Source organism: Drosophila persimilis, unplaced genomic scaffold (assembly GCF_003286085.1).
Source record: "Drosophila persimilis strain 14011-0111.01,24,50 unplaced genomic scaffold, DperRS2 tig00000715-arrow-arrow-pilon, whole genome shotgun sequence".
Taxonomy (NCBI): Eukaryota; Metazoa; Arthropoda; class Insecta; order Diptera; family Drosophilidae; genus Drosophila; species Drosophila persimilis.
Window position 1 is genome coordinate 359,471 of NW_020825343.1, and position 22,324 is coordinate 381,794.

General features: G+C 48.3%; 9 protein-coding genes across 9 annotated transcripts; 5 read left to right on the plus strand and 4 right to left on the minus strand.

Annotated features, from left to right (window-relative positions):
• Window positions 1–296: 296 nt before the first annotated feature.
• LOC6601509 lies at window positions 297–1,727 on the plus strand. Its single transcript, XM_002026535.2, has 2 exons — window positions 297–450; window positions 512–1,727. The coding sequence occupies exons 1-2, from the start codon at window positions 312–314 to the stop codon at window positions 1,645–1,647; spliced, it is 1,275 nt and encodes a 424-aa protein (XP_002026571.1). The 5' UTR covers window positions 297–311; the 3' UTR covers window positions 1,648–1,727.
• LOC6601510 (mite allergen Eur m 3) lies at window positions 1,653–2,726 on the plus strand. The gene is made up of 3 exons (XM_002026536.2): window positions 1,653–1,967; window positions 2,032–2,308; window positions 2,370–2,726. The coding sequence occupies exons 1-3, from the start codon at window positions 1,672–1,674 to the stop codon at window positions 2,724–2,726; spliced, it is 930 nt and encodes a 309-aa protein (XP_002026572.2). The 5' UTR covers window positions 1,653–1,671.
• Window positions 2,727–2,980: 254 nt separating this feature from the next.
• LOC6601511 lies at window positions 2,981–4,375 on the minus strand. Its single transcript, XM_002026537.2, has 2 exons — window positions 4,210–4,375; window positions 2,981–4,139 (listed from the first exon to the last, which is right to left on the minus strand). The coding sequence occupies exons 1-2, from the start codon at window positions 4,373–4,375 to the stop codon at window positions 3,013–3,015; spliced, it is 1,293 nt and encodes a 430-aa protein (XP_002026573.1). The 3' UTR covers window positions 2,981–3,012.
• A 5,699-nt stretch (window positions 4,376–10,074) lies between these two features.
• LOC6601512 lies at window positions 10,075–12,393 on the plus strand. The gene is made up of 4 exons (XM_026992172.1): window positions 10,075–10,300; window positions 10,386–11,094; window positions 11,160–12,020; window positions 12,092–12,393. The coding sequence occupies exons 1-4, from the start codon at window positions 10,075–10,077 to the stop codon at window positions 12,336–12,338; spliced, it is 2,043 nt and encodes a 680-aa protein (XP_026847973.1). The 3' UTR covers window positions 12,339–12,393.
• Window positions 12,317–15,404, minus strand: LOC6601513 (pre-mRNA-processing factor 6). The gene is made up of 4 exons (XM_026992210.1): window positions 15,292–15,404; window positions 13,691–15,209; window positions 12,663–13,616; window positions 12,317–12,603 (listed from the first exon to the last, which is right to left on the minus strand). Exons 1-4 carry the CDS (start codon window positions 15,387–15,389, stop codon window positions 12,379–12,381), a joined length of 2,796 nt encoding a protein of 931 aa, XP_026848011.1. The 5' UTR covers window positions 15,390–15,404; the 3' UTR covers window positions 12,317–12,378.
• A 386-nt stretch (window positions 15,405–15,790) lies between these two features.
• LOC6601514 (COP9 signalosome complex subunit 1b) lies at window positions 15,791–17,597 on the plus strand. Its single transcript, XM_002026540.2, has 2 exons — window positions 15,791–15,854; window positions 15,931–17,597. The coding sequence occupies exons 1-2, from the start codon at window positions 15,822–15,824 to the stop codon at window positions 17,458–17,460; spliced, it is 1,563 nt and encodes a 520-aa protein (XP_002026576.1). The 5' UTR covers window positions 15,791–15,821; the 3' UTR covers window positions 17,461–17,597.
• On the minus strand, window positions 17,588–18,937 carry LOC6601515 (corepressor interacting with RBPJ 1). The gene is made up of 2 exons (XM_002026541.2): window positions 18,785–18,937; window positions 17,588–18,713 (listed from the first exon to the last, which is right to left on the minus strand). Exons 1-2 carry the CDS (start codon window positions 18,854–18,856, stop codon window positions 17,673–17,675), a joined length of 1,113 nt encoding a protein of 370 aa, XP_002026577.1. The 5' UTR covers window positions 18,857–18,937; the 3' UTR covers window positions 17,588–17,672.
• A 345-nt stretch (window positions 18,938–19,282) lies between these two features.
• On the plus strand, window positions 19,283–20,042 carry LOC113566472 (gametocyte-specific factor 1 homolog). The gene is made up of 2 exons (XM_026992211.1): window positions 19,283–19,458; window positions 19,519–20,042. Exons 1-2 carry the CDS (start codon window positions 19,306–19,308, stop codon window positions 19,867–19,869), a joined length of 504 nt encoding a protein of 167 aa, XP_026848012.1. The 5' UTR covers window positions 19,283–19,305; the 3' UTR covers window positions 19,870–20,042.
• Window positions 20,043–21,197: 1,155 nt separating this feature from the next.
• Window positions 21,198–21,647, minus strand: LOC113566473 (60S ribosomal protein L26). The gene has a single exon (XM_026992215.1). The coding sequence runs from the start codon at window positions 21,645–21,647 to the stop codon at window positions 21,198–21,200; it is 450 nt and encodes a 149-aa protein (XP_026848016.1).
• Between the last annotated feature and the right edge of the window lie 677 nt (window positions 21,648–22,324).

The following is a 22,324-nucleotide window of genomic DNA, read 5'->3' on the forward strand; positions in this document are numbered from 1 at the left end:
ACTGGTCTAATCATGGCTAAGTTTTTTCGTGATTTCGCCAAACTAATTAAATGATAATGCGCGGGAAGAAGTACTCGTACCCGTAACTCGTTTAGGGCACGCGAAACACGTGAACTAATCAGTAGCATCGCCAGATTGGTACTTAAGGGTAGTAGCAGCCAGCCACACATTGGGGGACCCAAGAGACATACCAGCCCGGCGATATCTGCCCAGAAACATGACCGCAATCAGGGGAATCTAATCAGGCATCGGTGGTGGGCTTTAAAAGCGCCTGGGCCTGCCTTGGGCCCAGTCAGTAGCGAAAGCGAATTATGAAGGGTTTAGCGTTGATTGTCTTGAGTGCTGTGATCTTGGCCTGTGGCCAGGCGAGGATCCTCCAACAGGAGAAGGATCTGTCATGGGAATTGCCTCTTCCCGTTCCCCTAAATGGAGACATCGAAGGTAGAGCCGGTAAGACTGGACAAAACACAAATGCCAAGCAGAATTACTGAGATCCATACCCCCCATTTAGCTGGATGTTCTATCAAGATCCGTGGGTCCGAGCTGAAGGATCCTCAGCCCCTGCTTATAAAGCCGGGTACCTCCGATTTCTTTGGCTATTCTGACACCGGCGTTGTCGATGTAGAAAAGGACAAGACTATTGAGTTCCACTGCACCAGCAGCCTGGCCTCTCCCCTGTCCGGCAAGTCGGTGACGGCCAAGTGCGTGGAGGGAACCACCTTCAGGATCGGCGATAAGGACCACGATGTGTCCGACATCAAGTGCAGCTCCTGGCCAGCTTTTGTGGGCAAGAAGTCGGGATCCAGCTGCAATGGAGGCACCACTCTCATCCGCGTGGGCTTCGAGTTGGACGGCGGCCGTTTCGCCACGGAGTACGAGGTGTGCTTCAACGAAGACGAGGAGGTCACCCGCTATGTCTACCACACTCTGGCACCCGGAAACAACTACTACGCCACGGGCGTGGATCGCATCACCTTCGGCGCTGGCGGCTACTTTGCCGGCAAGAACGTGGACAAGCTCTACACCCAGGTCACGCAGAAGGAAACCATCGACAAGGAACTGGACATGGATTCGGCCCGCTACTTTGATTCGGCCAAGAATGTGTTCTTGGCCCGTGGTCACATGGGTGCCAAGGCCGATTTTGTCTATGCTCCCGAGCAGCGTGCCACATTCCTGTTCATCAATGCCGCTCCCCAGTGGCAGACCTTCAATGCCGGCAACTGGGCTCGCGTTGAGGACGGCGTCCGCGCCTGGGTGTCCAAGGAGAAGAAGCATGTGGAGTGCTGGACCGGTGTCTGGGGTGTCACCACTCTGCCCAACAAGGATGGCAAGCAGACCGGCCTGTACTTGGCCCACGATAACAACGGCAATGGTCTGATTCCCGTGCCCAAGCTGTACTTCCGCGTGGTCATCGAGCCCTCGACCAAGAAGGGCATTGTCCTGGTCGGCGTCAACAATCCCCATCTGAGTCTGGACGAGATCAAGCGCGACTACATTCTGTGCGAGGATGTCAGTGACAGGATCAGCTGGCTCAGCTGGAAGAAGACTGACATCTCTGCCGGTTATTCCTATGCCTGCGACGTCGCCGAGTTCCGCAAGAAGGTCGATCATTTGCCACAGTTCGCTGTGAGTGGCTTGCTGGTGTAATTAAATCATTCTCCCTGTCCTCCTATGATTTGTCAAAGCAGTCTATTAAATACGTCAAAACTTGTCATGAACAATCGAAACCTGTCGGATTTTATTATCCTTCCCTGCCTGATTCTACTGGCTTCCGATGCGGGCATAACTGATGTAAGGGTCAAACGATTATCGGAACCTACGATTGACAATAAAACAAGCATCTTAGCCAGATATGTGGTCTCCCTGCGAACGAGAACGCCCTTCAGATACTATGGGGATAATCACTTCTGTGGCGGAGTCATTATATCCCTCACATTCATCATGACCAGCGCACACTGCCTCATAGAGTGCGTATAAAGGGTTAGGCACCCAAAAGTGCCACAGAAACTAATACTCTTCCTCGACCAGCAGCAGTCAGAGGCTCATGCTTTCGAGCAGGGACATCCTTATTGTGGCTGGGGCGCCCAACAGGCTCAAGTATTTCAGGCATAAGAATGTCCATGCACCAGTTGCGAAAATTTTAATTCATGAAAACTTCACCATATACAACACCAACGATTTGGCGCTATTGAAGCTGGTTGAACCATTGCCCACGGACAATCAATATATAGCTGTGATGAGGTTACCCACAGAAGAGCCCAAACTGGGTAATAAGTACACAGTCCTTGGCTGGGGTCGACTCTTCCACGTGAGCATTATCCATACCCATGGATATTTTATCTACAACACGAGTTCTGTCTTTTGCTTAGGGCGGTCCATTGGCATCGGACATCACACAGATCACGGTTACGCTATATAGCCACGTGGCTTGCGAACTGATGTTGAATGTCTTTACGGACGAGATGATGTGTGCCGGTAATATGGATCACCGTGACATAAATCCCTGTGGCGGTGACCTGGGCGGTCCAATGATCGACGATGACATAGTGTATGGTATTGTCAGCTATCGCATCGGTTGCGGCCACATTGAACTGCCGTCGGTCTATACGAATATCTTTGGGAATTTAGAGTGGATCGATAGCATTATGTCCCAAAATCGAAGCTATCGTCTCTATAATTGTGTCGCATTCTTATTATTAGTAATTAATATAAATTTTTACGTCTGAGATAAAACCGTTTCTGCGAGGGTGGATAATTTTGTGGTCGTGGGAGTGCTCCAATGAATGAAAAGTCGGGTGATGATATATGTATATAGTCGGTACACATTGGGCGTTTGAAGCGTATTGGGCCGAGAGATCGAGAGATCGTAACAGGGGGCTGTAACAGGGTGATCAGGATGAGAATCATTCTGACATGACAGAGGTCTACTCTTGAATGGCGCAGTCTATAGTAGCAGCTATTTAAGCAAAAAATACTCTTCTGAATTGTTTTTGCGCTTTATTCTTCAATCGTCTAGACCAGGAGTCCGCCCTTGGCCGTCAGGGCGGGCAGATGCTTGACGGTCTTGAGGAAGTCAGCCACCTCGCAGGCATACGACCAGCCAGTCTTGATGTCATCCTTCTTCCAGTTGATGTACGTCACCTGGTCGCTGACATCATCGCACAGGACGTAGTCGCGCTTGATCTGCTCCTCGGACAGATGAGGATTGTTCACACCGACAAAGACGATGCCACGATGGGTCGAGGGCTCGATGACGACGCGGAAGTACAGCTTGGGAACTGGGATCAAACCATTGTTGTTGGCATCGCGTGCGAGATAGAGCGGTGTCTCTACACCGTCCTTGTTGGGCAGAGTGGTGACGCCCCAGACACCGGTGTAGCAGTTCACGTTCATCTTGTTCTTTGACACCCAGGCACGGAGGCCGTCCTCAACGCGAGCCCAGTTGCCGGCATTGAAGGTCTGCCACTGGGGAGCGGCATTGATGAACAGGAAGGTGGCACGCTGCTCGGGAGCATAGTCAAAATCGGCCTTAGCTCCGAGATGGCCACGGGCCAGGAAGACATTCGTGGCGGTGTCAAAGTACTGGTCGGCATCGCCGCCCAGATCCTTGTTGATGGTCTCCATCTGAGTGACCTGCGTGTAGAGCTTGTCCACATTCTTGCCATCAAAGTAGCCGGCCGTCTGGAAAGTGATGCGGGCCACGCCCGTCTCGTAGTAGTTGCTGCCGGGCTCCAGCTTGTGGCGGGTGTAGCGAGTCACCTCCTCCTCCTCGTTGAAGCAGATCTGCATCTGTTCGGCAAAGCGCGTGGAGGTGATCTCGAAGCCGACGCGAATGACCACGCCGCCATTGCAGGTGGCGCCCGATTTGATGGCCTTGAAGCCCGGCCAGGCTTTGCAGTAGAGATCCTTGAACTCGAAATCTTTGCCGTCCACACTGAAGGTGGATCCACTCACGCACTTGGCCGTCAACAGAGTCTCGGAGTGGGTGTTAAATGCACCAGGACACCAGAGCTGGAATGAGTCGCCCGCATTGAATTCCATGACGCCAACATCGTTGAAGGGATAGAAATCCTCGGAGTCAGTCTTCAGGTAGACGGGCTGGGGGCTGGGCAGGGCCCCGCGAATGGCGACACTGCAGGCTATAGGATAGGATAAATAGCCTAGTTAGTGCTGCTGCTCTTCCCTAAGCAGTGTATTCCTCCCACTCACCGGCTGCACGTCCTTCCGGCTGGGGTGCCACATAAACGGCGCGCTCGTAGATCTCATCCTCCTGGACGATCGGCGGCAGCTCCACCTCCGGATAGGGGACTCGGGCCCAAGCAGCCTGAACCACCACCAGACCAATCAGCACCAATGTTAAACGGACGCTCTTCATTTCGATTTTGACAAATGGAATGGTCTGGTGGCATCTTTAAATAGGTCTTTTCGGCCATATCACAATGGGCTGGCGGGGCTGGCCCCATAAGGGTAATTAATGAAAAATACTTAATATAATCGAAATCTTGCCACTTTTTGTGCCCTTATCTACGCGCTCCAAGTGTCGGAGTGTGTCGTCTATTCCTACGTTAGCGTCATTCAGTCGATCTTAATTGGTTCGAGGCACTTTCTGTAGATTACAGTATACAGAGATGGACTGTTGGAGTGGTCTAGGGAAATACCCGATAGAATGTTGAATTTTGTACATGCATCGGTAATACTCGTAATTTTTATCCGTAATTCTGCTAAGATCTATTTACCAGATGTGTTGGTATTTCCAGCATGCCTTCAATCAGTTTCTGCCTACCCAAACATAGAATGATGAAGTCATGGTCCTTGCGCCAGGATAGCCAACTGTTCAGGGCAGCAGCTCTAACAGGACAACAGCACTGTTGGCATCTCAGGTTAACCGTCTGTTAACGCTCTCCTCTTTAACAGCCTTTGCCCCCCACAGTTACAGTCCACTGTTAGCCCACTCTCACGATCCACACGGCTCTCGGGCGGGATCTAATTACCCAGAACAGCCGTTGGAGCACTCCTACTCTATCCTCCAACAAACACCAACAATCAAGTGCCATTTATGTGCTCCCAACTGCAGACAACTGTCTGCTAATGAAGTTATTTAATCAGGGCTCGGATCCATCTCCTACCTACATTTGAAGCTCCATTGCCTATAATTTATAATCAACAAGTAATTAAGGCTGATGGCCGCCCCAGGATTCGAAAATTCAAGTGTTGACTGCCTCTCTTCTCTCTCTCGCTCTCTCTCTTTCTGTCTCTGTCTCCATGGACATCACGTAATTAGTAAGTGGGACATGAAACGCCTGGGAACCGCTCTGCCGTGAAGTCATAGAAAATTAATCATTAATCATTATCTCTGGCGCCACCTACGTATAGCTCCCGCTTCGCTCATTTATCTATATCAAATCAATTAGTAAGTACCTTGAAGCTGTCTTCCTTCCATCCTCATGGTCCAATGAAACGGCGTCGTTTTCTTTTGTGTGCGAATTTCCTTTCGGCCTTGCTACGTGCCAATTTGGACCGTTTTGTTCGCTCATTCGTAAATCTAAACAAATCATCAATTTTCACAAATTATACCCGCGATACCCATCTCAGAGCCAAAAGTATCCGGCTACCGGTACAATCCTCATCCTCATCCTTGTCCCCGTCCTCGTCCTCGTCCTCCCCCTTGTCCTTCGCGCCTAATTGCCTGACTATCTGTGCCTTTTCGTTTCGCTTTCGCTGCGTTTCCTGCTGTTGCTGCCGCCTCTCCGACGTTTATTTTACATTCCATTAATTAATGTCAATGGCCGACGAACTTTGACATATTGAGCTTTATGTTATTTCCTTTCCTTTCCCCCACACTGTTCCCCCCTGATGGTGCTGTCTGCTAAGGTGCCAAGCAAGAATGGAGGATTATCCAAATGAAAGAAAATGTTCCATTGAAAACGCCATCGATGGTACATCTTTTTGTTGAGCGAGGAACACGTGTACGTAACTTTTAGATTTGCAAGGCCAGAAACCTAGTGAATTACTATCCTTAGGCCAATCGATATATTTATATAATTAACAATTAACTGCGAATCATCGACTAAAATAATAATAATATAGAATCTACAAACTTACAAATTGATAAAGACTAAATGCTTTAACGTTAAGGGATATTCCATTCCAGTTTCTCCATCAGAAGCTCACTACAGTCATGCGAAAAATAATATGGACACTTGACTATTATCTCTATAAAATCACTATTTTGCAGGAATTTTAAAGTGCTCTTAATTTCTGTTAATGTTGGTTTTGTTCTGCGCTCCGCAAAGTAAAAGACAAAATACAATTTAATAGTAAAACAACGTTTTCATAAGAGTTGTTAGATTTTAAAGTATATTTTGAATATACAGAATACAGGATAGGAGTGTGCATGGCAGTGCCCAGCTACGCCTGGACTCCTAGTGCTCCAATGATGGTAATGATGTATAATGCCAAAATCATAAGACGCAACAGGAAACACCAGGATGAAAGTGAAAAATATCCCCAACTCTTAAGGGGATTATGTGAGAGAACACACTTGCATTTTCTGCGGAGGTAAACTCTTCTAAAACACAAATAGTATTGAACATCTAACAAGAGACCACATTCATTGTCTATCGAGGAAGAATGTACCCATGATGATGTGACAATCATGACATCCCATCTTCTTCGCCTTTCAGCTGAAATCATTATCTGAGAAACTCATTTGAAGACATCTCTCTGTATAGATTTATCTATGTATGTATGTGTATCTCTCCACACGCCATAAATTATCCAGCAAATTTATGAGTTTCGAATCAATATTAATTGCCTGTTCGATACATCAGACGTCCATTTCATTAGCCAGCCACTTGGACAGCACCTGGACAGAAGAAGCATTCAACTTAAATTGGTTTTGGCACCTACTCACACGATTTCCTCACACGACAAAGGCGAATAAAAAGATACACTCCCTTGAATGTGGAAGACACAGCAGAAATAAGGAGGCACACAATTTAATTCGAATTTGACTTGATCAGACATCGCATTCAGGGACCATTTCTCTCCTGTTCGCCCCCTCCTTTTGATAAATGGGGTCATATTAATAACATATGTGTGTGTCGGTGTGTGTATTTGGGGGCGTGTGTGTGCTGAAAGATACCTTTGATTGATAAGGCTGCCTAAGCGTGTGTTTGCCCAGCAGAGAGTGGGAGGACAAAGGGAGGGCAAAAGGTAAACGATTTTGCACCTTTTCAACAGGTCTCTTCTCTGTGTCGGTGCTCGGGGTCGTCGGATGTTCAGGCAAATTGAAAACGGGAGTCAATAAAGCCGTATTCGTAGTCAGTCCTGGCCAAGGGCTAGGCCAGGTCCATGCAGGATGTGTGTGTGCCTGTGCAATGATGGATTAAATGTATTTCAAAGGCGTGAAAGCCAAAAGGTAGCAGCACAAAGTAGCACATTGTGGTTGCATAATAAACATTCAGCACACACTTCAATTTAGCTTAGCTCGGGAATACAAAAAAAAAGGGACCCAGAGAGCCCACCACAAAGGATACAAGAGTTCTATAAATATACATATACACACACTAATTGTCAAAGGCTTTCTGTTCCGTGTTTTGTGCCTTATGCAAATCCACACACACCCACACACACACACACACACACACACATCCTGCCACAAAGTTGTGCAGTCAAGCGAAAGATCTCCGATAATTGCAATGGACCGATACAATGTCTTCAAAGGATAAAAAGCCCCTCCCCCAACACAAACCAACCCAACCCAAAACCAGAACCGAATGTGCAAATAAAAGAGAAGAGCTGCCTCCTATCCATAGATTTGCATTAATTTACGCTCAATAAACCAAACAAACATCGCCATGGAGGGGTTGATGGTGGAGAAACCACCCACCCAATTCATGCGAGGGGGATGGGCAAGGATAAGGGAAAGGGAAAAGCGCAAATAATACTAAAGTAAAAAATGAAGTGACCAGGCGAACAAAACACAGTGTGAAAATTATAAAAGTAGTTGAACATGACAGGCGGACGTCCAAGAGCATGGCAGAGATGATTAATAGCCTGACACCATTAAGCGCTGGAAAAATTACTTACTGCACTGACACGGAGAGAGAGAGAGAGAGAGAGAAGGTTTTTTAGATGGGGCTTAAAGTTCAAAGGGGAAACATTTAAAGTACATAATTTTATTAAAAATTTTCTGCAAAGTGACGACTGTTGTTTTAGAAAAATAGGATTAAAATTACCATCGTTTGGGCAGGGAACCACTCAGTCTTCCCTTCAAAACTTATTCCAATTAATGAAGATTTTCTCAATTATCATTCCTTATATATCATTTGTCCAAAAATTAAGTATACGCCTCCCGCAACGAAGCACAGCTTCCTATCTTTATTATCCGATAACTCAATTTGCGATTCCTTTCAGGCTTCAATTGATTTGAAAAATGTTCTCAAAGTGTAGAAAGTTGGTCCAAGCTTTCTATAGAATGATTATACCGATAGAAAGCGGGGGAGAACGGGGACAAGCTGATTTGTCCTTGCCGCCTGTCTGTCACTCGCCACACCCGAAATCTGTGTGCGATAATCTGGTGTTGCAATCAGCGTTATATCATGCCACTAATGGCATCCACTTTGTACGGCCATTTTCGTAGTATGACCCCCACTCGATGGCCACTCCCCCCCTCACACCGCCCACCGCATTTCGGCCATTTGTTTTTGCCGTTGCCGTTGCTGTTTGCCTTCTTCTTTTTTGTTTCCCTGTTTTGGCCCTGTGCCCTGTGCAGAGGAGAGCAACGCTTCAATAACTTTTATCACTTTTAATTGGATTTTTCTTTATAGTCAACGCATGTCTTAGGAGAGACTAACACATGTTCAGATTGTAATTGTGTTAATGTCGGCACCATATCCTTCTCTATCTCTCTATGTGCGTGTGTATGTGTCTGTGTGTGTGGGCGTGTCTTTTAGCATGTTTTTTTTGTTGTTGTTGCCATATTGGCCTGTGACATCAGGCTAATACCCATTTTCCTTGTTACTTTTCCTGCTGTCTCGCATATACCATGTACATATGTATGTATGTACATACATATGTATGCATATAGCCCCCAAGTCTGGTCAAATTTGTTATTTCTTTTCGGTGTTGTCTTTTTTTCGATTCAATTTTCTTAATTGCTTCTTAATGCATATGCCTTCCAGGCTGAAATTCGTGCTTTTTAACCGATTCTCAGCATCAACTCGAGAGAGAAAATGCTTTCAAGAGCGGAAATACAAATACAAAAAGTTCATAAGAACAGAGGGAACTCTTGCAGAATAAAGTGGAAGCGTAATACGAAAAGGTTTCAGATGCATATGCCTCCTCATGCCCAAGACATGCAAATTGTTTTTCTTTTTTTATGCATTCCGTTGTGAATCAAACAGCGTACATTTTTTTTGCTTTCTTGGGAACGACCACAAAAATTAAACATTTCAGCTTCCTTCTAATCATTGCAGTTCGAAAAAAGTCGCCTGAAAAGAAAAGTACGAGCACTAGAAATAATCCATAAATACTCCCATCTCTCGGGCTAATGACATCGCTTACTTTGAAACAGTATTGGCCACTAGTCGCAGGAAAACTTTCCACTTCCAACCGCACCAACCGCACCATTGAACTAAAGACACAACTAACAACACGAGCGAGTGCTCATCCGCTTTCTGGGGCAACCTTGTCCGTTCTGCTTTCTCCTTTCTCCGCTCGCAATTGACACGTAATTGACTTTGTCCGCACTTTGCCGAACGTCAATTTGTGCGCCACTTGCTCGGGACCAATTAAACGCCATCGATGACCAATTGCACTTGTCCAGAAATTGGCCAAGAAGATTGCTGGCTCCAACGTGATGACAGCCAGCAGGACGACTCCACGATGCGAGTGTAGTGAACTGCAATCAATGCATAATTTTAATGCAATTCTCGAATGCAATTACGGTCGAATGTCTTTTGGCTATAAAAGCCATTTGCCAGCTGGTGACCTGCGAAAAAATTCCGTAAGGGAAATGCAAAAAGCAGAGGACACGAAACGCGGAACAGAAACTCGTTAATATTCGAAGTGATGAAGGTTCAACTTATTCGCTGGCGCCTCCTTCTCCCGCTGTTGCTGGCGGTTGTCAATGTCAGTGGCAGCTGGCCGGACAGCGGCATCCGTTCGAGATATCCCCGCGAGGGAGCGGCTCCGGGAACTACACCATGGGGCAATCAGTTGCCGGATATGCTAGTCGCTTACTATCGCCACCATGGCGTTCACAGTCTGATGCTGGTCGTTTGTCACACGGACATTGGTGAATTAACCCCTCCTTGCATGCAACGTGTTTTTCGTGGAAATTTATGTCCTTCCTGCGTCCTTGCTTTTTTCGACCCTTCCAGCTGATGCACGCCTTCGGATGCTGTGGCGCCACTTCAACCTCAACAACTTCTATGTGCAGGTCAGTACGGAGGACTCGCTGCGGGACCTTCGACATGTCGTTGCCCTGGACGAATTGAGCGTGGCCCCACCGCCGCAGAGTTTCCACGCCAACAACTCCACCCACTGGGAGACATCGTTTCTGCTCCCCAAGCTGCAGTACAAGCTGGGCATCCTGCTCCTGGAGTTTGGCAGCACGTGTTCCCAGAACCTGCTCCGGTGGTCGGCCGCCACGGAGCATAACTACTTCACGACCAATCGATTCTGGCTGCTGCTCACCGAAGATCTAAGGGACATCGACCTACTGGACGATCCCGAAATATTCATCCCCCCCGACAGCGAGCTGAGGGTGCTCCACCTCAGCTACGATGGGGGCTCCTTTTCAGCCAGCCTCATAGACGTTTACAAAGTCGCTGCGTCGAAGCCCCCGAAACAAACGTTGGTGGGACAGCACCTACGTCGTGCGGGGCACATGATTCATGCCCTGCAGCACTTTGGTTCGGCCATCACGTACAGGCAGGATCTGGAGGGGATTGTCTTCAACACGGCCATTGTGATTGCCTTTCCGGATCAGTTCACCAACATTGAGGATCTGTCACTGCGTCATATCGACACCATATCGAAAGTCAATCATCGTCTAATGTTGGAGCTGGCCAACCGATTGAATGTCAGGTGGTTTCTGCTTTCTAGAACCCAATTTCGGGTCGTTTTAATTCGAGGGTCGATCTATTTTCCAGTTACAACACCTATCAGACCGTCAACTATGGCTGGCGACAGGCGAATGGCTCCTTTGATGGTCTCATGGGTCGCTTTCAGCGCTACGAACTGGACCTGGCCCAGCTGGCGATCTTTATGCGCCTGGATCGGATTGCCCTTTGCGATTTTGTGGCGGAGACATTTAGAGTGCGGGCTGGTATCATGTTCCGGCAGCCACCACTGTCGGCAGTGGCGAATATCTTTGCCATGCCCTTCGAGAACGATGTCTGGGTGTCCATAATATGTCTGCTGATCATTACGACAGTAGTGCTAGTGGTGGAGCTGCTCTTCTCGCCGCACACCCACGACATGGCCTACATGGACACGGCGAACTTTGTCTGGGGGGCCATGTGCCAGCAGGGGTTCTATGTGGAGGTACGCAATCGATCGGCAAGGATCATTGTGTTCACCACCTTTGTGGCGGCTCTCTTTTTGTTTACCTCGTTCTCCGCAAACATTGTGGCACTGCTGCAGAGTCCCTCGGATTCGATCAGATCGCTGGCTGATCTGGGCCAATCGCCGTTGGAGATCGGTGTCCAGGACACTCAATATAACAAGATCTACTTCACAGAGTCCACGGACCCGGTGACAAAGAATCTATACAATAGGAAGATCGCCTCCAAGGGCGATCATGTTTATATGCGACCCACCCTGGGGATGGAAAGGATGCGCACGGGTCTGTTTGCCTATCAGGTGGAGCTTCAGGCGGGCTATCAAATTGTCAGCGATACATTCAGTGAGCCGGAGAAGTGCGGCCTGATGGAGCTGGAGCCGTTCCAGCTCCCGATGTTGGCGATTCCCACAAGGAAGAACTTCCCCTACAAGGAACTTATGCGAAGGCAGTGAGTGGCGCTGAGTGTTATCGACTGTGCTTGGACAGTGCTTTGATTCTGATACGATTTCTTCCACAAAGATTACGCTGGCAACGGGAGGTCAGCTTGATGAACCGCGAGGATCGCAAGTGGATACCGCAGAAGCCGAAATGCGAGAGCGGCATGGGCGGCTTTGTGTCCATTGGCATCACAGAGTGTCGCTATGCCCTGGGCATCTTTGGCTGTGGAGCGGCGGCCAGTTTCGCCGTTTTCCTCTGGGAGTTCATCTTGAAGCACTTTAAGCGCGTATGCCGCAAGATTGGGAGTTACAAAGAGATGCGGCTCTAGGCTGCACAGACAAATTTATTTATAAAGTGAAAAATAAAAGTTATGTTGGTATGGACAGCTCCTTGACAACGGCACGCAGCGCATCCGGCGTTTTGAATTGCCAGTTCTGGATACTTTTGCTGACACGACACCAGGACTCGCCGTGCGTGGGCTCGGCGGAAATACAACGATCGAGGACCTCCTGTTGTTGCTGCTCTGTTCCATGGAGCAATTCGAATTTATAGAAATATGCCCAGGCATCGCCCAAGTCTGGATCTATTTTCACCTGAAATAAGTCTTCAATTAGTTTGGATTTTCTTGTTTAATCTTTTCCAAAACACTCACCGTTCGGTTGAACCAATCCCTGCATTTGGAGAACTTGTGCTCCGACCAAAACAGTTTGGAGACGGCCAGGAGAACATGCGGATCGTGCTCACATTTTTTGAGAGCATCCACGGACTTTGTCTTTCGCTGCGGCTTTGTCTCCATGAAAATGGCCTCGGCCCAGAGCTCGCCGGCATTGGGGCACTCCTGCAGGGCGCGTGCCATCATGGTGCTGGCAATCTCCTTGAGTCCCGCACGCAGCTCGACGCGTATGGCCTCCAGCCAAAGCACCGCGACCTTGGGATTGCGCAGACGACCTCTCTCCAGGATGGATCGGGCTTTTGTGAGCACGCCTTTGCGTTCCTCCAGATTAGCGGAGAGTACCCACAGAGGAATCGATGTGGGGCACTTCTTCAGGCCCTGTGTGTAGGTGTTGGCAGCATCATCCGTGCGCCGCTGCTGCTCCTCGATCTGGCCCTTCATCATCCACAGCTTAGGGAAATCGGGGAAAACCTCGACTGCCTCTTCGAGTAGACGCAGCGCCTCGTCGAACCGCTCCAGGGCCCACTCCAACCGAGCCGATTTCATCATCACTCTCGGCGTGGGCGCCGAACCTCTTGCCTTGGCCAGCAGACGACGCGCACGCTCGTACTCCGCATTCTCCGACTCCAGTTTGACGGCAGCCAGCCAAATATCCTCCGAATTGGGATTCGCCTGGAAAGCCAGCGAAAGAATACCTCGCGCTGCCGGCACATCCCCGGCCATCCACTTTGATTTGGCCCCCATCAGCCAGAGAATCTCTGACTTGGGACAGTGGGCGACGGCACGCTGCAGCAGTGCCTCCAGCGACTCGCGTGTGCCATGGTTCTTCTCAAAGTAGGCGGCACGCAGCCAGATGCTCTTCTTCGAGGGGAACATTTGCAGGGCATGGGCGTAGACAGCACGCGCGCACTCAAACGCGTTCTCCTTGGCGCACTGAAAGATAAATAACATGAGTTTCGGATACAATTCAGATTGTTTCTATTGCAGAACTATTGCAGGATACTCACAAATTCCGCATCATCGATCCAGGTCTGCTTACGATCCTCTTCCTCCACACCAATGCCAATGACAGCCTTCACAATGCACTGGCAACAATTGACGGCACCCGATTTCTCTGCTTCGATGGCCTCTTGGAACCAATGGTCCCGATTGATCTCCACTCCGTTGGCTGTGAGGGAGGTCAGCGAACGATCGACGATCTTTTCCACCATGTGAATGTTGCCATTGGCCTCCTCCAGCTTGGCAGCCGTTGTCCAAATTTGTCGATCTGTGGGAATATTTTCACGAGCCTTGTTCAGCACCTTGCGGGCATTTTCGTATGTCTCGAGGCGGGCCAGGGCCAGCCAGAGCTCGACGCTAGTGTTGCAGCACTCCACAGCACGAGAGAGCAGAATACGGGCATCGTCGGGATTCTCCAGCTCGACGGCCGCCTTCCACAGACGCACAGAGTTCGGTATATGCTCCAGGGCCTTGCGGAAGACTCGGCGCTTGGCCTTTGTTTCGGTTTCCAAATCAGCGGCCTTTATCCAAATGCGCACGGATGTGGGAATGTGACGCGCAGCCTGGGCTATCACCGCCTTGGCTGTGTCCGGGGGCTGAAGGCGTGCTGCTTCCAGCCAAAGATCTTCTGACTGGGCATTTATTTCGCAGCCTCTCATTATCAGGTTGCGAGCCATCTGCACTTTTCCGGTGACCTCCTCGAGGCGAGCCGATGCTATCCAGGCCGGTGGGTGATTGGGATTTGTTTCCCTCACACTTTTGAGCAAGAGGCGAGCCTTCTTAATGTCGTTGATGTCGCCGCCGTAGGTGGGAATCATGCTCTGCAAGTCGGTAAGGTAACCCTTCGGATCCACCACTGTTTGCCCCGTCACCGAGTCTGAAACCTGTGATAGCTTTACGTTCATCAACGTATTACGAGCCTGACCAATCTTTCTCAAGTCCAAATCCCCAGTGGGCGTTAGCATGCCCGGTGTGGCCACGCCTGGCACCATGGACGCCAGGCCAGAGGATGGATCCAGTGTGGAGGATGACTCGCCGCCTAAATTTCTGGACAAAACGCTGTCCGGCAGCGGCGTAAACTTCTCGGCTCTGGCATTTCGCTGCTTCCGATTGCGGCTGTCGCCCACCTCGGGAATGGTGGACCACTCTTCGGAGGTGACGCCAGACAGGGAGCGCTTCAGATCGCTAAACTGCTGCTGAATCTTTGGTCTTTCCTGACGATAGCGCTCCAAGTCCTCGCGCAGTCGACGGTCGCGATACTCTTTGCGTTTCTCGTCCATGCGCTTTTCTACGGAATCGTAGATGGCGTCGGCCTCTTCGTCGTCCTTGTCGTAGGGGTCCTTCGAGAACAGGGAGCCACTGTAACCACTAAACTCATCATAGTTCGAGTCGTTCAGATCTTCATCCTCCTCCTCCTCTTCATCTTTTTTCTTACGTTTGGTTGCTGGCGGTGCATGCCGATCATCGGACACATCGTTGGCATCGCGAGCCGGACCAATATCCGATCGGGTGGTGAAGCCAGTGGCACTGCAAATTATAAACAAATAGTTAAAATATCAAATTTCGCTGAGTAAACGAATCTCATCCGCCACTCGCGCCTGGTACTCACCCACGACCCACGCCGGCCACATAACCCAAGGGCGCAGGCACGCCCAGAAAATGTTTCTTATTGCGGTTGGCAATTACCGCTGCGGTTATATTGGACATCTTTGTACTTCTATATGGTTGGTTTTCTAATATTTATAATTTTCACAAACAGAAGAAATTCAGTGCGTGGTCTTCTTCTTTCCAGTCGGCCAATAGTGTTGGAAAACGGTCGTGGCATTAGCTAGAGGTTGAGCCATAGTTTAGTCGCTGTAACTAAATTCCAGTTCGATTCGGTTATTTTAAATGAGTAATCACTCATTTCTGAGTCAATTTAGCACAGTGAAAGTTCCAAATATTATTTTTCAATCAAAAAAGCTTGTAGTGCAAAGTGAAATCCAAAAGCGATAATAGTTGTGCTCATCTCTAGCACGTAACCGGTATCGATAGACTGACAGCAAAACCCTTTTTGTGCGAATCAATTTTTATAAAAAAATTTTCGCATTAAAAGTGTGAAGTATAATTTCTTAAGCTTGAACAGAAAATCGTTGCAAAATGCCTGTGCTGCCTATGCCGCCATTGATGCAGGTAAGATTAATGAAGATTACAGCTTTTCTTGGACAATTGTAGTGATGTTGAAATATTTTTTTTTGCAAACAAAAAGAACGCCATCGAGCCAATGCAAGTGGATGCCCCACCGAACGAGGACAATGAGAACAACGAAGAGCAACAGATTGTGGTGGAGAACCCCAGCATCGACCTGGAGGTGTATGCCAATCAATACAATGGCATAGTACGTCTCCACCGTCTGATGTATGTGGCCGACGTTTGCCCCGTCCTAGCCGTGGAGGCGCTGAAAATGGCCATCACGTATGTACAGACTACGTACAACGTTAATCTCTACCAGTTGCTGCACAAACGTTTGAGCGACCTGAACGCTAGCAATGCCCCGGCACCGCCAGCTCCGGCTGCAGATCTGGCTCCTGTGCCAGCCGCTGCTCTGCCGGACATTGCCGCCGTGCCGGCTGCAATCGCTTTGCCACCCTTGGCCCAAGGCCAGGCCGCTGGCGAGAAGGATTCGTTTGCCTATGACGCTGTGTGGGTGGACACCAAGATGAAGAAGGCTGCCCTCAAGCTGGAGAAGCTTGATTCGGACCTGAAGAACTACAAGTCGAACTCGATCAAGGAGAGTATTCGGCGCGGCCACGACGACTTGGCCGATCATTATCTGAGCTGCGGCGATCTGACCAATGCCCTCAAGTGCTACTCCCGGGCCCGGGACTACTGCACCAGCGGCAAGCATGTGGTGAACATGTGTCTGAATGTGATCAAGGTCTCCATTTATCTGCAGAACTGGGTCCATGTCATGAGCTACATATCGAAGGCGGAGAGCACTCCGGACTTTGCCGAGGGATCCAAGGAGGCCAACGCCCAGGTCCACACACGCCTCGAGTGCGCCGCCGGCCTGGCCGAACTACAGCAGAAGAAATACAAGGTGGCTGCCAAGCACTTCCTGAACGCCAACTTCGACCATTGCGAGTTCCCCGAAATGATCTCCACCAACAATGTGGCTGTCTATGGTGGGCTCTGCGCTCTGGCCACCTTCGACAGGCCGGAGCTGAAGCGCCTGGTGATTGCCTCCACATCGTTCAAGCTGTTCCTCGAGCTGGAGCCGCAGTTGCGCGACATTATTTTCAAGTTCTACGAGAGCAAATACGCCTCGTGCCTTACGCTGCTCGATGAGATTCGCGACAATCTTCTCGTGGACATGTACATAGCACCGCATGTGAGCACGCTCTACACCAAAATTCGCAATCGCGCCTTGATCCAGTACTTCAGTCCCTATATGTCGGCCGACATGCACAAAATGGCAATGGCCTTCAACTCATCGGTCGGTGATCTGGAGAACGAGGTGATGCAGCTGATTCTAGATGGCCAGATTCAGGCCCGCATCGACTCGCACAACAAGATCCTCTACGCCAAGGAGGCCGATCAGCGCAATAGTACCTTCGAGCGCGCCCTGGTCTTGGGCAAGAAGTATCAGCGCCACACCCGCATGCTCGTCCTGCGCGCGGCTATGCTCAAAAGCCACATCCACGTGAAGAGCGTTACCCGCGAGGGCAGCAGCAACCACGGCGCCGAACTATGCGTCTCGGCCGGCTCCACCACCACGGCTCAGTTGGCTCGCATGTAGGCATCGCCCAATAATTAAGAAACTCTTTATATTATACTCTTCTGCGATGCAAATTATGCTTTAGCGTAGCTAATTGTAAACTCATTGCACCCGAAATTCTCCCTATGTTGAGAACCATTAAATCATCTACTAACCAATGCCTGGGGTATTCTCCCTGATATTTTATTGGTGGGGGAATTGAAAAAACACAAAGTATATGAAGAACTGTAGGACTATCGTCTGGAGTAATCCCTGCGATCCCTCTCCCGACGTCTCTCCCCGCTGGCGGAGCGGGAGCGATCTCTAGACCGTTCTCTGCGCTGACTTCTGTCATTCCGTCGGCGTTGGAGGCCATCTTCAGACTCCCTCGAACGATGGGTACCATTTCTTCTTTGCGGCTCCCTAGATTGTTGATCTTTGTGATGGCTCCTATGGTTGTCTTCCGAATCGCCATCGGTGGAGGATGATGAGCCATCGCTGTCTACAGATTTCCTTTCTTTTCTGGCCGATCGCTCTTTTTGGCTGCTCTTGGACTTTTTCTTCTTGGAGTCTCTGTCATCGTTTGGTTTTTTTGACTTTTTCTTGGATGGCTTCTTGATGCTCTCCCCCTTGCGCTTCATCCGGTCGATCTTTTCTAACTTTTTGAGCAACTTTAGCTTCTGCTTTTTGGTCAGCGACTTTAGGAACATGAGCTCGGGATTCTGTTTATTGGCATTGGCCTCATCCTCCTCGTCGCTGGGCACCAACTGGTGCTGTTTCTGGATGGTCTTAATGCTCTGCAGCTCCAACGCGGAACGCTTCATCATCAGACCATCTTCCTTCATCTGTTCCTCGAGCACGTTCTTGGACATGATGTCAGTGGCCTCCGATTCGGCATGCAGCTTGCGTGCCTCGCTCATGGATATGCTGTACATGTTGCACTCCTTGTCCGTGTTGATGTGCCCCCATTTGTGGCACTTGAGACAGCGCACGTTGCGCACCTGGATGCCAAAGGGCTGATCCCGGATTTCGGTGTCGCCCTTGCAGTAGGACTCTCGGGGAGCATTGTATTTGCGCTGCCATTCGAACTTGTACTCCGGCTCGTCATCGTCCTTTTCGCGCTCCTTGCGTACTCCAGGCGGCGGCTCGTACATGAAATTGACGCTCAGCTTGTCTTTGCTGTCCTTGCTGAGCATGGCCTTGTTCTCGTGTAGGTTTTGTTCCTTCTCATACTGGTTACGCAGCTCCTCCTGTTTCTTTTTGTATGCGTCGGCTTGTTGTTCCGCCATCCACACCTGGGGCCAAGAGATTAATTCAGGAAATCATTCAATGAAACATTAGGCGTTTGCCCTATCCGAGAACTTACCCTCTTCAGATTATCCCTGGAAGCGGGATGGAAGAATTTCTTGCACATATAATTGTTGAAACCCTTGCCCATGATGCTTTTGTGTTTATTTCTTCACGGATGCCTAAATAATATCTCTATTTCGTCAATTTTACAAATAATTTTCGTTGGTGTTGTTTATTAAAGACGATCTGGTGCTGTACAATTTCCGCAGCGTTCGTAAGAGATGGGCGTACATGCGATGTATGTTCTTAAACGATGTAATGCTGCAAATTTACTACTTATATTCCTATCAAAATAGATTAAACCATTTGTTTGCAGACTCTGTCCTTTATGTCTGATAGCAGAATTACAGCAATGTAATATTTAATATACACTTTTCCTCAAACTATTTCGGATCGGCTCATATCGAATAAAACGCGAGCTGTTGTCGTTTTCCAGCACTTATCTGCGTGTAGCGCCAGCCTATGAATTATTTTTGGTAATTTTGATCTCAAAGCGCAATTTCTAACCAAATCATGGAAAGTCTCGCCGAAAAAGATATGATTGCCTGCCCGTACAACAAGGAGCATGTGATGCTGCGCAGAAAATATCAGCAACATATTTTAAAATGTCGTGAGATCCACAAAGACACGGTGCAACTTCTTGTGTGTCCCTTCAACAATGCACATCTCGTACCAGAGCCAGAGTTTCATGTGAGTAATCTGCGCAGAAATCTCATACAAAAAACCACCAGCTAAACTTTCCTCACACAGCAACATTGCAAATCTTGTGAGGATCGCAAAATAATTGTGCAATATCAAACCAGCGAACCGGCTGTACTGCACGCTGACACAAGACATGAGAAAATTGAAGCGGACGAGAATTGGGACGATGATGAGGTGGAGGACTACAATCCGCAGGTATATTGCGCTCAAGCAAATATAGTACGCGAACCGATCGGAATGTTCCCGTCCGAGCGCAAGGCATTCATTAAAGAGGAGGAACGTCGTCGTCGCGGCGATAACTATGATGAAGAAGAGCAGGGCAAGTCCAAGTCCCGGGCTGAAAGTCGTCACACGCCGTACAATCCCAATCAGCAGCGTTCGAAACGCTCTTCTAAATGAAGCGAGTCGTTTTTGTTTTCTTACTTATGTATTTAATCTCAAAAGCATGTACATATTTGATTTAGAAAATCAAATCGCCATCGGAGGAATTTTCCTCCTGCTCTCAGGCATTTGGATTAGTGAAAAGATGAGATAGCGAAGTACCTCGAATAAAAAGAAATGCCTTACCTTAATTTCTAGTCTGTATGGAATTTTTAAGCTCATCCAGGCGAACCCTTTGGCTATCGCAAGACATTCTTCGCATGGAACGCGATCCCCCGTACTACTCTTTTGGGCCATATGTCCCAGTTGACCTGTTCATTTGGCCTCGTGGCGGTTTGGATATTTGGATTAGTAATAAAACTGATACACAGATATTTTATTGGCGGGGGAATGGAAAAAACACAAAGTATATAAAGAACTGTATGCCTATCGTCTGGAGTGATCCCTGCGATACCTCTCTCGACGTCTCTCCTCGCTGGCGGAACGATCTATAGACCGTTCTCTGGGCTGACTCCTGTCATTTTGTCGGCATTGGAGGCCGTCTTCCGGCTCCCTCGGTCGATGGGTACCATTTCTTCTTTGGGGCTCGCTAGATTGTTGGTCTTTGTGATGGCTTCTGTGGTTGTCTTCCAAATCGCTCTCTGAGGAAGATGATGGCTGCTCTTGGACTTTTTCTTCTTGGTGTTTCTGTCCTCCTTTTTTTTTTGACTTGTTCTTGGATGGCTTCTTGATGCTTCCACCTTGCGCTTCATCTAATCGATCTGCTCTAGCTTTTAGGCCTTTTTTCCCATAAAATGCATATGTCGAACAGCAAGTCCCTTTAGTGTTGGACCAAATCTTACCTTAAGATCTTCAGGCCGATGAAGTCGCTTTCTGATGGGCAGTCTTCTACTGAACAAAGTTGTTTTTAAAGACAATTAAACAAATAATAGTTGATTATAAATCTAGACGCTCTACTAATCTATGGATCCGAGAAGAGCAAAAAAGAAAATGAAAGGGTGATCCCTTCCGAAGCCAACCAGCAAGGAATACACTTAAAAAAAAAACAACAAAAATTATATAAATATTTCTTCACTTGTTTACGGCTCCAAATCATGCACGAGAACTAACATATTAGTTTCCCCAGCTAGGCAGAACACAAAAAAAAAAACGCAAATCCAAAAATCAAAGATTGTCCATTTGAAAAAACAACTATTCTTTATTTTAAAGAAATGCGGCCTTTCACTCCACAAAATGGTTTTTTTCGCGAATTTGTTTGCTTCGTTTTATAAACTTATCCGTTATGGTAAAAACTGTAAACAGTGACGTCCCATTGTTTAAGATGTGGTCGGTACTGCTTCCGGCATTTACGCGGTCTCCATGGGCTGAGCGGCCGTCTCCTCGGTGTACTTGCCCTTGTCCTTGCCCAGAGCAGCCAGACGTCCCTTGCCGCGACGATCCAGAATGGCCTTGCGGTCCTTGTCCAGCTTGAGCTTGACAATCAGCACCTTGCTGGGGTGGATTCCAACGTAGACGTTGGTGCCGTTGGCGTTCTCGCGCTGGATCTTCTCAATGTAGACGACGAACTTCTTGCGGTAAGACTGGACGACCTTGCCAACCTGGTTACCCTTGAAGTGGCCACGGATCACCTGAACCTCGTCGTCGCGGCGAATGGGCATGGAGCGCACATTGTATTTCTGACGCAGCTCCTTGGACAGGGGTGCGGACATCAGACGACGGCGGATGTGCGATGGGGCCTGGAAGTGGCGCTTGCGGTTCTTCCTGCGCGACGACGACACAAACTTGTTCAGTTTCATTTTGCTTGGTTGTGCGGGCTGTAAACAAAACATGGACAATCAGTAAAACGATTTCGGAAATCCAGCATAATATCACAAAACACTGCAGTGCTATATTCGGCACTCATTTTCATTGTTCATTTGCAATAATATGCATGGATGGCTCGGCAAATAACAAATTTATCACGAAAACGCACCTACCGTCGCAAATTCAACGAAAAGAAAGAATTTTGACAGTTGACAGTGGATGTCAATAGACTTATCGATAACAGTGTGACCCCAGAAATATACCGAAATATACCGTCTCCCTTCCAAAATATATCGAAAATATGCCGATGAAGAAACGAACTTAACCCACTTAAGCCCCCTATATTTAATCACCCGTTTCTCCTGCGCTAAAATTATTAAATTTTCAATTTTTTCGGTAGAATATTAAAATACACCCTTGGTGTACAATGGATTAATCGGTCTCCGTCAGGGATTGAAAACCATTTTCCTCTACTCTGATATTCGATTTGATATTACTAGCTAGCTAGGAAGGTCATACCTGAAACATAATTGCATCCCATTTTCTTCAAGATTGGCTAATTTTAAAAACTTATCGGATTGGTCAAGAAAAGTCAACAAAAATGCAAAACATTTTATATGGCAACTACACGGCAACAACACCATTGATACATATCAGTAGAAAACAAAAC

Excerpts from the sequence above, each read along its gene's own strand:
- LOC6601509 (XM_002026535.2), top strand. The coding sequence starts at position 312 with ATGAAGGGTTTAGCGTTGATTGTCTTGAGTGCTGTGATCTTGGCCTGT. Across the intron at positions 451-511 it reads AGACATCGAAGGTAGAGCCG|CTGGATGTTCTATCAAGATC; the intron begins GTAAGACTGGAC and ends CCCCCCATTTAG.
- LOC6601510 (XM_002026536.2), top strand. The coding sequence starts at position 1,672 with ATGATTTGTCAAAGCAGTCTATTAAATACGTCAAAACTTGTCATGAAC. Across the intron at positions 1,968-2,031 it reads AGCGCACACTGCCTCATAGA|CAGTCAGAGGCTCATGCTTT; the intron begins GTGCGTATAAAG and ends CTCGACCAGCAG. Across the intron at positions 2,309-2,369 it reads GCTGGGGTCGACTCTTCCAC|GGCGGTCCATTGGCATCGGA; the intron begins GTGAGCATTATC and ends TCTTTTGCTTAG.
- LOC6601511 (XM_002026537.2), bottom strand. The coding sequence starts at position 4,375 with ATGAAGAGCGTCCGTTTAACATTGGTGCTGATTGGTCTGGTGGTGGTT. Across the intron at positions 4,140-4,209 it reads GCCGGAAGGACGTGCAGCCG|CCTGCAGTGTCGCCATTCGC; the intron begins GTGAGTGGGAGG and ends CCTATCCTATAG.
- LOC6601512 (XM_026992172.1), top strand. The coding sequence starts at position 10,075 with ATGAAGGTTCAACTTATTCGCTGGCGCCTCCTTCTCCCGCTGTTGCTG. Across the intron at positions 11,095-11,159 it reads GCCAACCGATTGAATGTCAG|TTACAACACCTATCAGACCG; the intron begins GTGGTTTCTGCT and ends TCTATTTTCCAG. Across the intron at positions 12,021-12,091 it reads AAGGAACTTATGCGAAGGCA|ATTACGCTGGCAACGGGAGG; the intron begins GTGAGTGGCGCT and ends TCTTCCACAAAG.
- LOC6601513 (XM_026992210.1), bottom strand. The coding sequence starts at position 15,389 with ATGTCCAATATAACCGCAGCGGTAATTGCCAACCGCAATAAGAAACAT. Across the intron at positions 13,617-13,690 it reads GGATCGATGATGCGGAATTT|TGCGCCAAGGAGAACGCGTT; the intron begins GTGAGTATCCTG and ends TTTATCTTTCAG. Across the intron at positions 12,604-12,662 it reads GGGATTGGTTCAACCGAACG|GTGAAAATAGATCCAGACTT; the intron begins GTGAGTGTTTTG and ends GACTTATTTCAG.
- LOC6601514 (XM_002026540.2), top strand. The coding sequence starts at position 15,822 with ATGCCTGTGCTGCCTATGCCGCCATTGATGCAG. Across the intron at positions 15,855-15,930 it reads CTATGCCGCCATTGATGCAG|AACGCCATCGAGCCAATGCA; the intron begins GTAAGATTAATG and ends GCAAACAAAAAG.
- LOC6601515 (XM_002026541.2), bottom strand. The coding sequence starts at position 18,856 with ATGGGCAAGGGTTTCAACAATTATATGTGCAAGAAATTCTTCCATCCC. Across the intron at positions 18,714-18,784 it reads CCAGGGATAATCTGAAGAGG|GTGTGGATGGCGGAACAACA; the intron begins GTAAGTTCTCGG and ends TCTTGGCCCCAG.
- LOC113566472 (XM_026992211.1), top strand. The coding sequence starts at position 19,306 with ATGATTGCCTGCCCGTACAACAAGGAGCATGTGATGCTGCGCAGAAAA. Across the intron at positions 19,459-19,518 it reads TACCAGAGCCAGAGTTTCAT|CAACATTGCAAATCTTGTGA; the intron begins GTGAGTAATCTG and ends TTCCTCACACAG.
- LOC113566473 (XM_026992215.1), bottom strand. The coding sequence starts at position 21,647 with ATGAAACTGAACAAGTTTGTGTCGTCGTCGCGCAGGAAGAACCGCAAG.